The following is a 14,159-nucleotide window of genomic DNA, read 5'->3' as shown; positions in this document are numbered from 1 at the left end:
TTATCCCTTCTTCCTCTTTCTCCATGGTCACTACCCTATCTGGTTTAGAGTCTCACACCTTATTTAGATGATCATAGTAGCCTCCTAACCAAACTTCTTGCCCCATGATTGGAAATTGACTTCACTTGTTGAATCCTACCTAGCCTTCCAAGTTCACACCAAACACATTGAATGAAATCTTTCCTAATGTCCCTGACTGGAAATGGTCTCTTGACTCTCCACGGTTCTTTTTGGTACCGTGCTCGTGAATTTCACCTCGATTATAATCACTTCCAAGTTATGTACCACTAAAATAGTTAATAAGCTTTTTCAGATGAGTTTTTTGCTCGCTTTGGTGTTTCGCCTTTTTATTTACTCAGGCAGGGCAGGGGGGAGAAGCTTTTACTGATCTCTGTTTGCCTCCGAGAGTGACCTGTATGCTTCAGGCAGAACAATACCTGAGGAACCTGACTGTGTTCTCTAGTTCTTACTCACCTGTTCTTGCTGCTGCTTGGCCAGCTCCATTTGCTGCCGCTGTTTCTCGATCTGAGATGCAGCCAGTTTTTTCTGCTCATCATGGGCAGCCAACAGCTGCTCTCGCAGACTGGTTAGCTGATTGATCATCCCCATGAGCTGTCTCTCCTTCTCAGCGAGGCTTTCGGGAGTCCCTGAAAATAAGATGGCAATAAAACATGTAAGAAAAGAGGAATAAGAAGAGAGTGGTTTTTCGATGACAGTGACTCTGGTGTATAGAGAATTATTACATGAGTAAGGTTGGACACACAAACATAGACTTACCTTCTTTTAGATTATAACTCAACAGTAAAAAGTGATGGCTATTTACTCATTACAAAATATCAGGATGAACAAATATTTTGATTGTTTTTATTTATGATGAGCAATAATCTGTAGCTGTTTTCCCCCTTTTATTTCATAAGTAAATAAAAAACTGTTGGCTGAGCATTTATTATTCTTAATGTTCTAAGCTGGGGTTTGATGGAAACAAAAAGAGGCTTAAAAGACAGTTCTTGGTCCTAAGTAGTTTTTTTTTTTGCGGTACACGGGCCTCTCGCTGTCGTGACCTCTACCGTTGCGGAGCACAGGCTCCAGATGCGCAGGCTCAGCGGCCATGGCTCACGGGCCCAGCCGCTCCGTGGCATGTGGGATCTTCCCGGACCGGGGCACGAACCCGTGTCCCCTGCATCGGCAGGCGGACTCTCAACCACTGCGCCACCTGGGAAGCCCCGTAAGTAGTCTTTTTTTTTTTTTTTTTGTATCAAAGAGGCAAGACAAACCATGAAAATTTAATAACCACAATTATTAAGAGATCAAGGGTATTATTATCAGTAATACGATTCTTCTTTTCTTAAAAAGAGAATCTTGAAGAATCAGATTAAGGAATTCTACATTTAAAAAGGAAAACTCTATTAGTTAATCACGTTTTAGACTGTTTTCTCATATGCCACTCAGAGGCTTTCTTCAAAAATAGAATATAGCTAGCAGAAAAAATATTCAAGTTTGAGAATATAAATTTATGCTCTCATGAAATAATGAAATGTAGTTGGAAAACTAACTGATCACATTATGGCCACCCAAGATTACAGTTAAATCCAAGATTATAGTCATTAGCACCATATGTTGTACCATTATTGACATATTTATTTACTGAATCTCCCAGTGGAGTATAAACTCCATGATAGCAGAATTCTAGCTTGTTTTGTTTAATACTATGTCCCCAGAGTAATGCCTAGCACATAGTAGGCACCCCATAACCTTTTCTTAAATGAATTAAATAAATAAACTTCTTAAGATGAGAGAAAAGTCCTTAATTGAGTGACAATGTATGATTCTATGCAAATAGATAAATAACCCTTATTAGGATTACTTAAGTTAAGGATGCTTTCAAATACATTTGAAATAACAAGAAAAAATCTTTGGAAGCTTATATTTCCCCAATATTGTTCTATTCTACCAAAATGCAATAGATATATGGCTTGAAGTTACAATCAAAATCACAGTAAATCTTTGGGAGTTTTGATATAACTAAAGGGAAAGTAAAAGGAAGGAAGAGTCACTCAGGAAAGGAAAAGTCCTAGAATTTTGATGCTGAAAGTAAACTAGAGATTATGTTTCTTCCCTCAAAAAAATTACCACACATTTAATTCAAAGCAACAGTCAATCTTTGCCAGGATGTTTTTTTTTTTCTTTTATTGTTGGTGTTCCTTAGATTATCAGTGTTATAATTTGGACAGGACTTGAATTGCTTTGTTTTTTTTATAGAAATGTTGTTGCTTTCAACTGGTAATCCACCTGAAGGATCTAAAAGTCATTCATTACGTTGCCTTTAAAAATTCTGCCTAATGAAAGTGCCTCAAGCAGCTGCATAACACAGGGAAATCAGCTTGATGCTTTGTGACCACCTAGAGGGGTGGGATTGGGAGGGTGGGAGGGAGAGGCAAGAGGGTGGGGATATGGGGATATATGTATGCATATAGCTGATTCACTTTGTTATACAGCAGCAACTAACACACCAATGTAAAGCAATTATACTCCAATAGAGATGTAAAAAATAATAATAATAAAATAAAACTGGAAAAAAAAAAAAAAAAGCAAGTGCCTCTACTAGAGTGTAAGCTCCAGAAGGGCAGAAATCTGTCTACTCCATTTGCTACCATTACATCTCCAGAACATAGCACATGGCAAGACAGAGAGCAGTATTTGTTGAATGAACTGAAAATATAATGAATAGAAACAGACTTAAGTTATTCTAAATTTACAACTAAAGCTTTTCTCAATGGCAGTCTCATCCAACTAGAGTAAAAGTCAGACCCCCTCATCAGAAGGTACAAATGGCATTATTCTGTTTCATCAAAGGAATATTTAAGTTATCTAACTTACAAACATCTGTGCATTGGTCTTTTTCATTGACAACGAATGCAATCAAACTTTGATAAAATTTAGTTATGTATCCTTTACTGCAATATAGATACTCTTAGAAGTTGGAACCTATTAAAATTACATAAGGAATGCGATCACGTATAACATGACAGTATAAATTGATATTCTAGTGTACACTGCTAATACGATGAATATTCTTACCTTCTTTCAGATTTCTGTAATTTATTTTGAAAAAATAGTTTAATTCTTTTTGCTTCAATATCTTAAAAGGTGGACTTTGGCTTGGATTTAAAATATATGTACTATGGAAAGCTATCAGGTTTTTTTTTTTTTTGCCTGCACTGCTTGACTTGCGGGAGTTCCCTGGCAGTGAAAGCACCAAGTCTTAACCACTGGACCTGCCAGGAAATTCCCGTGAAAGCTATCAGTTTTAAGGGCGACTATCAGAATGAAACGGAAACAATTGAAAAGTAGCTATGGTCTTTACCGTTGTTACCCCCATGGCTGGATATTTTGTTTCTGGGACATTATGAACAAGATGTGTGCATTATCATTTGTACAGTGAAAGCAAGGGTCGTTCTTATCTTTTTTAAAAAGTATGGTTCTATACAATTTCTTACTACAAATGTCTACCTTTTAATGGAGATTGTAATTTTATAACCTTTTCCCAAGATTATTCCATCCGCTTACTTGGGTATTGTACTTAAAATGTAAAAAACAGCTTTGTTTTGTTTTGTTTTTAATATCACATTCAATTCACTGCACTTAGAGACTGGAATGTAGTCAATAATAGCCATCTCGAAGCACGGCATTTCTTGGTCATCCATTCATCAAATACGTACTGGGTTCCAAACTTTGGGCCTACAGTAAGCTAGATAGTCTACAAGGAAAGTTCACCATGGAGGCAGGCTAACGATGGGTGCATCTCAGAGGGACTCTTCATCTAGCTGTGGTGGGTCTGAATAAGTTTTCATGTTTCACAGGATTTTAGAGATCACCCATTCCAACTTTACTAAGACGGACTACCAAGCATCACGTAGAGAGCACAGGCTTTGAAGGCAGACAGAATTAGAGTCACATCTTGACCCTGTCACAACTAAAGCACGTGGTTCTGGATAATTCATCTCTCTCTCTGAGACTCAGTTTCTTCCTACATAAAATAGGAGTAAAATGACTTTGTTATAATAATTTTGTAAAGGATGTTAGCAAAGTGGCTGTACATAAACAGGCATGTAATCAATGCAACTGTTTGTAAATGAGGGGACGAGGAAATAAACCAAAAGAGGTAACCTCATTTCCACAAGTCTTTGAGAGAATCAGGGCAACAAGACACCAAATCTTTTTAACTACATCATGCTCCCCTAGTAGGAGAAATGTTAATTTCAAAGGGGAAAATGTTTTAGGTAAATTCTATTATCCAATGATCTGGATAGCGTAAGCTCTGGAGTCCCACATCTACAAGAAAAAAACAATGGTTTTATAATTATTTTATTTTAGGATCTTCACGACCCTCGGACAGCTGAATACTTGTTAAATGAATGAATGTATTTTTAAATGAGAAAAATGTTGAGGAGAGGATATTTTTACTTTCAAATATAAAACCCTAGATTAAATATGCAAGAGTATTCGCTTAAAATATGCATTATTAAGTGCCTGCTGTAAAAGGTATATATAACTTCTTTTTTGTTTGTTTGTTTGTTTTGTTTTTTTTTGCGGTACGCGGGCCTCTCACCGTTGTGGCCTCTCCCATTGCGGAGCACAGGCTCCGGACGCGCAGGCTCAGCGGCCATGGCTCACGGGCCCAGCCGCTCCGTGGCACGTGGGATCCTCCCAGACTGGGGCACGAACCCGCGTCCGCTGCATCGGCAGGCGGACTCTCAACCACTGCGCCACCAGGGAAGCCCTATAACTTCTTAACTGGTGAACTGGATTATCAATATACGAATCAATGAGAGCCAGTGGCTGATTGGTCTCTTCCCATCGCTTGCTGTGTTTATACACTGGCATGAGGACTCTGGCTTCCCAAGACAGAGCAAGTAACTGATTTGCAGAAAACATAAAGTCGCTTTCTGCTTTTATAGACACTGCCAAACTTATTTTAAAAATTTATATTCTGTGCCCCAGTAGTCTTTCTTCAGTTCTTATGAAATAGTTTTTACAAAAAGTGAAAAGATTACTCATAAGCAACTACAAGGAACTATAAAACAAGCTTAGTAGATTAAAAACATTAAACATTTACTTTATTTAGAAGTAAATGACTATATGTTATGTACCTGCCTTATGGCTGACTCTTATGTTAAACAAATTCCAGATACAACAGTTCCCTCAGAAAATAATCAACATTTCCAACCCCTCTGAAAAAATGTGAAGATATATATATATATATATATATATAAAATGCACAAATGAAACAGTCACAAGATAATTAGCAAACCATGTGTTTCTTAAATAGTTACTGGACTTTTAAAAGAATGGGTTTAAAACAGCTTTCAAAGTTATACAAACCCTTACATATCTAAATGCTGAGATTTTAGTTTCCATGTTTTAAATTTATAAAAATCCAAGGATACCTCTTACTAGATTATTACCTGGGACCTGATTCCTGTTCCAAGCCTGCTTATTTTCAAATCGTCTAATGTTATTTAAAGAGAATCATCTCTTTCAAGCCATATACTAAATCTACATATCTCTTTCATATCAAAATGTTATGTCACCTAAGAGGGGATCTACTTTAATCCTCATGTTGAATCTACATAGCATGACTTTAATTCATGAGTCCTGAAAGACCACAGTATTGTGGAATGGATTATTTACTTGAATCCATCATTGGCATTCTAGAGCTGTTTGGTGTTTGCCTTTATGTCCCATCTTCTAGAAAGAACAAAATTATAGCTTTCAAAAAGAGCCAATTTTTTATTATACCGACTACAACTGGCATTTTTCCTTAATACAGATATAACACTTTACTGGCCTAAATTAATGCATTCTGAGCAGGGTGAGAAGGGTCTACCTGGGATACCAATGGGAAAGAAACAAGGCTCTGAAGAATTCTTCGAACAAGGCAGGTAGAGAAACTGATCTAGGCTTTTCTGAGTGCCCTACTCAGAAAAACCTCTCAAAACAATGCCCTGCTTTCATAACCTGAACAAAATAGAAATATTTTAAGAGAGTTTTGCATGGAGATATTTTTCTTATAATTTTACAAATAAATTTAAGTCAGTAAAATACACATTTTGCAATGGCTTTGTTGAAAAACAGACGATCTGTTTAGATTAGTCAAAGCTGCCATGGATCCCCAGATACTGTCCTCAGGTGAAGTGCCAATGCAATGACCTTCAGTGTAATGGAATTTCATGCTAGCTGAAACAATGTGTGATGCTACTGGCTGCCAGCTGGAGTGCAGGCACTGTTTTTTCCCTTCTCAGTAACTATGAGGCTATAAAATGTATTTCTTCATCTTTCACACAACCATTGCTCAGTGCTTCTGCTATAGATAAGGGCAAAGAAACCTCTGTAAATGGCCAGTTACACTATACGGCTGATTAGAGAAGAAGAAATAAATTATGTCTGTAGTCATCTAATCAGTTTACAATATATATTGACTGTTTGCTATCGGTAGACCTTTTTAGTCAAACTCTTTTGTTCTGGAAAACTGAATCCAGTGTACTTTTGTGTGTGTTTTTTTAGAGAATTGTTTCTAATGTAACTTTAAAACCTAATTACTTCACATTTCCAAAGTACCAGACCATAAAATGGTCTAAGTTCTAATCTAACATGAAAAATAATTTTATGCTTTCAGAAATGGGTGACCTTTCCTAACTCACACTGTTTCTTGAAAAATGAGATTGACTTTAAGTGCGTATGACAACTCTTTATTGACAGCTAAACTATCCAGACCAAATGCTATTTATTTCTCCTCTTTTTAAAAGTTTATCATTTTCACTTTTTAAATAGTAATAGTAAGAAACACTTCGTTGAATTTTGCCAAGCTGTAAATTTAATCTTTGTCCAAATGCGCTGAAACTAATTCACTCACAGCAACTTGAAGCCAGCACTTAGGAACGGAGCTCTGCCCTCACTTGGCTATGGTCTTAGATATTCAAGAATGGACACACACACACAAACACACACACACACACACACACACACACACGCATTCATTCACTCACTCATGTTTCCTGGAACTAATTAAAAGTTAAGTGAAAACTGACCAGTGTAAATGGAGGAGAAGAGTTTCAATCCACAAGAAGACTCAGTAAATACTGTAAACATCCTAATATATACAAAGGTTCTACTCAGATTACATTGCTCTGAATTATCAGTAATAAATTAATCTAATAATTGAATAAGTTCATATTTTCAGATTAAAAAAAAGGTCATGCTTATCCTTCCCTACCCTGACTGAAAACAGTCTACGCATACATGAGACTTACACCTTTATCTGCCTCATTAAAAACAGGGGCCAAACAGCTGGGCTATTGTTCTTGACTAACTTCCTCTGAGGTGGTATGAAAACCACATTCCTGGAGCACATAATCATAGGGTCTGACCGCCCCCCACCCAAGAACCATTAAGTCAAATTCATTTCCCCCCAGAGGGCAACACACTATTGTATCCTCTCCACTTTCGAGCCACCTATGAACAATAGTAATTGCAACTGTCACGGGCAGTCAATAGGAAAAGTAACCCAGCGCTTTTTTCCTCCAGTTTTCTGCCAAACCTGATCCGAGCACCTAACAACCATGCCCCCAACAGAAGAAAGATCTACAGTTGCTTTTAAATGCATCAGAAAACAGCTTTTTGAACAGAACCAGAGGACAATAACTAAACTTGTGCTCTGAATGTGAAGCTTAAAAAACTCAAAATTAAAGACAGAAACTTCTTTTGTGACTGTACTGCAGCTTCCTGAACTAACCCCACAGGCAAGCCTGAAAGGACAGCTGAGCTTCTTTCCTCTAAGCTTATCATCACTGCTGTTGCTGCTTTTAAGTTAGACTTGTGAGGAAAAGGAGGGAGGGAAAAATGTTTGTCCTCCAATGGAATGAGATCACAAGGCTTGGAACAGGCGGTCTGCTCTGCTCTGCTCTCAGTTATTACCCAGGTCACAGGAGAATAAAGAACCTTGGAGAATACATCCTGCATCTCAGGTGCAAATGGGTTAAAATCCAACAAAATAGAAAATGAAATTTTTCTGTTCTCTCTAAACTTTGTCTTCAAGCTCTTCAAGGGATATTAATTATTACTTCTTTGAATTTCATTCCATTATAGGTTCTGGTTACTTAATTTGCTGATTAGCAGGAATTCACTTTCTCACCACCCGTTCACACCTAATCATAGCCTGAATATATGTAAACTCCAAATATATGGATGAAAAGTGAGATACTCAAGCAAACATTTTATGGAAGTTTCCCAAACAGAGATGCTGACATCACGTAAGTCAAACATTTGAGAAGACTGATTTGTGCTTTGCCCTTCTCCAGGATGCTCTGATGTAGTAAAGCCTTAAGAGAGATGATTGCCTCTCAGTGGGAGAACACTTGCACGTACACACATATGCAAAAAAGTTATTTACACACAGATTTCTACATGTATATCAATATAAATCTGGTGATATTTAAAATATATATTCAGCCTCTATCAAAAATATACAGAGTAATACATAACAAAATATATTAATATTAATAAGTAGTTTTTCCTTAAAATTAATCCTTTAGAACTCAGATTCAAAAGTGTCCTATTGGCAACAAACAGAAAACCATAGATTGCCTGCTATGCTCTGAGAAAACACACTTTTTAATTAATTGAAAGCACCACTTGATTTTATTTTTATATGAGGAATTAAACCTTCTCCCTTTGTCATTCCTGGTTTTAAGTGGAGATTACGTATATTCATACTCTTAATACGTAGAATGTATAAAATCATCTCATACAGTTTTTAACCCTGCTGTAGATACATTTGTACTTATAAGTAAGTCATTTAAAATTTAGAAAAAAAGATGAACATCAAATACTGTTAAAGATATAGTGGGGTTATTCTGTTAAAAAAACATACTATTATAAGGCACAGAGAGAAAATAAGAACCACTGTACATCCCTTTTCAAGCTAGAAGGAAGAAACACCAAAGACAGAGCGCATGGGGGCAGAAGTACTTTATCACCACTAATATTTCTAAATATCAGATTCATTTCGGTACATTTTAGATCAAAATAATTGCAAACATATTACCTTTTATTTCACCAAAGTTCCCTGATCCCATTGCAAGAAGCTTGTCTTTCCAGTCCTTTGATAGTAGCTTTTCAATACTGGGGGTTTCTAAGTAAAGAAATAAAAACAGGTAAGCAAATCAATGTGACTATCTTTATAAACAAAGCTCATTAAAAGTCTATCTGCTAAAAAGAAGGCCATCCCTACCCTGGTCCCAGTTCATAATGACTTCATCAACAAACTGATAACAGGGGAGGAAAAAAAGAATGTGTTTTGTCACCTGCTGTTTCAAAATCATTAGCTTTTTCCTCTTGTGGAACAAAGCTGTACTAATTCTTTATGACAATGGGTACATATAAACCTGCAGTTCATTGTTTTCCAATCTGGTGAACAAATTCCTGCTATAATGGATGCTTGTCAATTTCAGGGTGTTAGTCTGCAGTCAAAAAATAATTATGTTGATAAAATGCAGAGTAAAAAAAAAAGGCAAAGAATTAGCTCTTAAATCTGCTACATGTAATTATGTCCCTCTGTGTGTTTACAATTACATCCACTTCATAATATGTGTTTAACATCGTGTGGTGGTTAGCACACTGTGGAAAGATTTGCCAGTACCGCGAACATATAAAAAAGAGTTGGTGTAAAAGAAGCTTTACAAAGATTGCAGAATCTAGACAAGTAAGTAATGCCTATAATGGAAACTTATTATTTGCTTATTTCAGATTTGTAGCACACTCTTTGAAAATGTCCTGTATTAAGACAGGACACACAGATTTTAGAGAGCAGGGTTATGTGGTGGTCTGACATCTGTTTCTATATGTCACATGGTTTTGATCTCTCCTTTTGTGTTGAATTTTAATGTATAAGTAAATATAAATGCTAATAAAACTCCGAAACATCAAACTCAGTTCCAAATAATGTAATTTTATATTCTTGTCAGCATTTAGACGGGTACACAATTACAATGGCTTTCAATCCCACGATTAGCACTGCATTCAGTTAGAAAATGGTGTGTACTAAAAGATAAGTGTCCCAGTATGCTCTATCTAAATAACAATACCCACACTTATTATCTGGATCGAAGACACACACTGCCATTCTCCACATTGGTGTTTATGCGTATTTGTGTTTGTTCAGACATTTGTTTACCCCCTACTAGGAGCATAAAGGGAGTACATGTTAACTTATCAAAGGGACAGTCTGGCCTAGAGATCCTAAGATTATTAGAAAAGCGTTAATTTTCCCCACAATAAAATGCATTTTAAAGCGTCTTCAGCATCATCTTGGCTAATGCTATCTACTTTCTCAGGCCCTCATCTTAAAGACATCAGCTATCAGAGTCACAAAGCCTGCGTGGAGTTTTCAACAGACGGGAGGTGGAATTTTCTTTGGAAAAACTGTGGCAGCGTGGATTGCTTCCTTTTCAGATGTCAAAAACTTGGGGAAAATAACATAGTGAAAAGCTCTGAATGATTACTTCTTCACATAGCCTGTATGTATAGTGTGTACATATACACACACACACACCCCACAACTACTGTGTGCACATTTACATGGAATGTGTGAAATGGTTTTTTTTTTGTTTGTAACAAAATATATCTTTCTATTTTCTCACATTTAAGGAAAAAAGATCCTAAAGATTTTACTTTTTCTTAAAATATCCCTATTTCTATACCACAGTGTTTTGAAAATGGTAATGACAATTCTGAGTAATAAAATGCATTAAACCTCTTCTTACTGTAATCAATATTTCTGTTCACTGAGGCTTTACAAGTAACTCTAAAATACTTCTGCAGGGATAGCCAATGTTTCTACATTCGCAGTAAACACTTGGTGAGTGAAATCATTTTTTAAACCTTAACAGAGCAGGTCAAACAAATACCACTGTTTCTTTTTTCCAGCACTCTACAGAAATTCTTGAGTTGCATGTAAACAGGGTCCAACCAATATGGTATTTGCAGTAGAGTACCGTCAGTCATTAAAAGCTAACAAACCTTGCAAAGCAGGAATGCAGCAATAGAAATCCATTGTGCACTAACAATAGGCCCCTGAACCTCCCGGCACCAAAAGCAGACCATTTTACTTTTAAGGCTATTGTCTGCAAAGTCCATGACAAAGCTTTTCCCCTGCAGCTAGACAAAATATTCACTGTAGTGTGCTCATAAAGAAACAGAAGTCTTCTGTCTAAGTTGCAGAGTTAAAGAAACAGCCGCCAGATTTCTGAAACCTGCACAACATTCCTGGCCTCTTTATTAACTTGCATAAAGATAGGAGGCTCTCATACAAAGCCAGTTTTTTCAAGTACCTGACTTTTAACATACACTACAGAAAAAAATGAATAACTTCTTTAAGACCAAGTAATTTGCAAGATGTAAAATCAGAAATGTATCCAACTCAGGGTTGTCATGCCTGTGGATGAATAAAGACAATAATACTTGCAATTTGGATGAGGTTTAAACTCAGATTCAATAAATGTTTATTGAACAGCCTGTGTGCCAGGAGCTATGCTAGATGCTTCTACCTGTATTCTCTCATGTAATCAAAGCAAAAATCTGAAGACTCAGATTGTGTTATTATATCCATCTTTCAGGTTAAGAAAAAGACCAAAGGAATAAAAGGATTTGTTTGAGGTTTCACCATATGTAATGGGCAGAGCTGAGTCCTGGACTAAGGTTTATTTTTTTTCCTACAAATTCCTAAGTCTCTTATTGATGACGATAATGATAGCTGCCATTTTGAGGGTTAAGTGAGAAACAGTGTACCAGGTCCTTTACATGTGGTATCTCAAACTTCTCATAATAATCCCCTGAATTAGATATTGGTATGTCTGTTTCACCATTAAGAAACCAAAGCTTTGAGAAATATCGTGACTTGCCCAATACGAAGCTAAGTTCAACTTACTGGATCCCAAAGCCTTTGCTCTTTTTAGTACACACACGTTACTGCATTTCACCTGCAAAACAGCCATGGACAGTCAGAGAAACTACTGTTATTAACTCCAGTGGATGGACGAAGTAAACATTTGAAAGGATAAACTGAATGTCCCAGGGTAACATGTACCTACGGGCAGCATGATGAGATTAAAAGCCAAGATTCCTTACAATTTTCAATATGTTCAGGATGTAGTCCCACTATATGACTTTGAACTTTAGAATTTTGGATGATTTAAGGAAAACCTATGACCATATAGCAGATATATGCATTGAAATGAAAATGCATTCATAACGTGGAAGGACTATTGGGCTATAAGTCAAACAATATGGATTCTCACCAGGACTTTAACACTATCTAGCTCAGGGGGACCGAAAGCATATCTTTTCAGCTACTTCACCTCTCTGTCTGAATTACTGTAAAACAAAGAGTTTTAAGCAAATCCATGTTCAATATTCTACAACTGCTACTGTTTGAATTTATTTCCACTGGTAGTTCATGAAGAAGTGGTATGAAATGATCTCACAATAATGATCACAATAAATGGACATGTACCAATGACTGAATTTCTCTGAAAATGGTAAAGATCCCATAGAATATAAATGATTAAAACTGTGAAAGATCAAATGGCAGAATCTCAATATTTATAATATACCTGTTCCTTAATGTGTGAATATGATTAAAGTGAAATCTGACACAATTATGTAACTGCTACTTCAGTTTATGGAGTAAAAGAGATAGTAGTTATCTATTAAATATTCCACTTTCTAAGATGTGATTTTAAAAACATACATGTAGAATTGTATTTTAAACTGTGAGTATGGTATGTTTCTGGACATACAGTTATTCCCAAATGTTCAAATTCTGGATTATCCATTATTTTCATGTTAAGATGTGTCATAGTTTGACTTTCAACACTTTAAAGAGTCTCCTGAGATTTACTTCTCCCAAGCATTGGAGTACCGTGATTATCATTAAAATTAAAGCTACAGCTCGCTATATTAAAATAAGCATGGCGGACAATAATAGTTATTATTATTTGCATGGCATTTCAGTTTACAGAATGCTGTCAGATACAATATTTGTCAATGTTGTATATTATCATTATATCCATTTTGCAGATGAGAAAACTAAGGCTCAGTAAGAAAACCAAGGCCCAGCATCACCTAGCCAGAAAGTAGAACAGATGGAATACAAAACCACGGCCTCTTAATTACAGAATCTGTCTTTTTAGGGGTAAGGTAAATGCGTATCTATTTTTAAAGAGAAAATAAAATAAATATTAAGAAATAAGCTGTAAGATAAATTAGAGAAAAATGAAAGTTATCCTTATCAGTCAATCCATTAACAGGAAGATGACTCTAACTGGATTACTTTTGTCTCTTTCTGCCATCAGGACCCTTTTGATATGTTTGCTTGCTTTTCCCTTCTTACCCTTGCCTCTTTTACTCACATATGGTTCTTCACATCAATGCCTATGGCAATCCCCACGAGTGAATGGCCCCCCTAACTGTGCCAGCCATTGTTACAACAGCATCCCGCCTCTTTAGGGCCCACTCATTCCCTATAACTCTCACTCCTTTTTCCCTTCAGTGCCAAACACCCTTAAGACTGACTCCCTCATCTGGAACAATGAGACCCAACCCAGAGACTCATGCCAACATATTGTAATTCTCCAACAAGCTCCCAGTGCCAAGAATTAAACCACATTCGCTCCAGTGCAGTAGCTTTACACACAGGCTCAGGTTTTTGCTTTGTGTTTATGTAGGGTTTATTTTCCCTTAATCTCCCTTGAGCTGCAGTGGCAGAGCTCATTGAAAAAATCGAACAAGCAAAAAATATGTATGTATAATATGTGACTTTTTAAACAAAGTCCCAGGAGTTAGGTCATACCAAATCTACCACTGTTTATACTTTAATTTTGTGGCTTAAACTAAGCTGTGTTATTCCTGACATGTGACAGGGTGCACATTTAGGGATGAAAGTTGTCTTTTGGAAGGAACAACAATATGGTTGAACGTCAAAAATATACTAATACCTCCTTCAAAGTCAAGAAGTAAAAGCATGTGTCGATTATTCATATCATAGAATCAGCATTTTAAACCTGGAAGGAGCTTTAGATAACATTTAGATAAGCATTCCACAA

General features: G+C 36.4%; 1 protein-coding gene across 2 annotated transcripts in view; it reads right to left on the bottom strand.

Annotated features, from left to right (window-relative positions):
- The window catches only part of SOX5 (SRY-box transcription factor 5), a 401,370-nt gene that overhangs the window by 209,104 nt on the left and 178,107 nt on the right, over positions 1 to 14,159 (bottom strand). For both annotated transcript variants that reach the window (XM_032646908.1, XM_032646909.1), the window contains exons 4-5: positions 9,104 to 9,190; positions 475 to 647 (exon numbers count right to left, since the gene is read on the bottom strand). In XM_032646908.1, coding sequence (XP_032502799.1) covers positions 475 to 647; positions 9,104 to 9,190 — 260 coding nt within the window. The remainder of the gene's footprint in view (positions 1 to 474; positions 648 to 9,103; positions 9,191 to 14,159) is intronic.

Source organism: Phocoena sinus, chromosome 10 (genome assembly GCF_008692025.1).
Source record: "Phocoena sinus isolate mPhoSin1 chromosome 10, mPhoSin1.pri, whole genome shotgun sequence".
Lineage (NCBI taxonomy): Eukaryota > Metazoa > Chordata > Mammalia > Artiodactyla > Phocoenidae > Phocoena > Phocoena sinus.
Note: the sequence above shows the minus strand (reverse complement) of the source record. Positions and strands in the feature narration are given on the sequence as shown.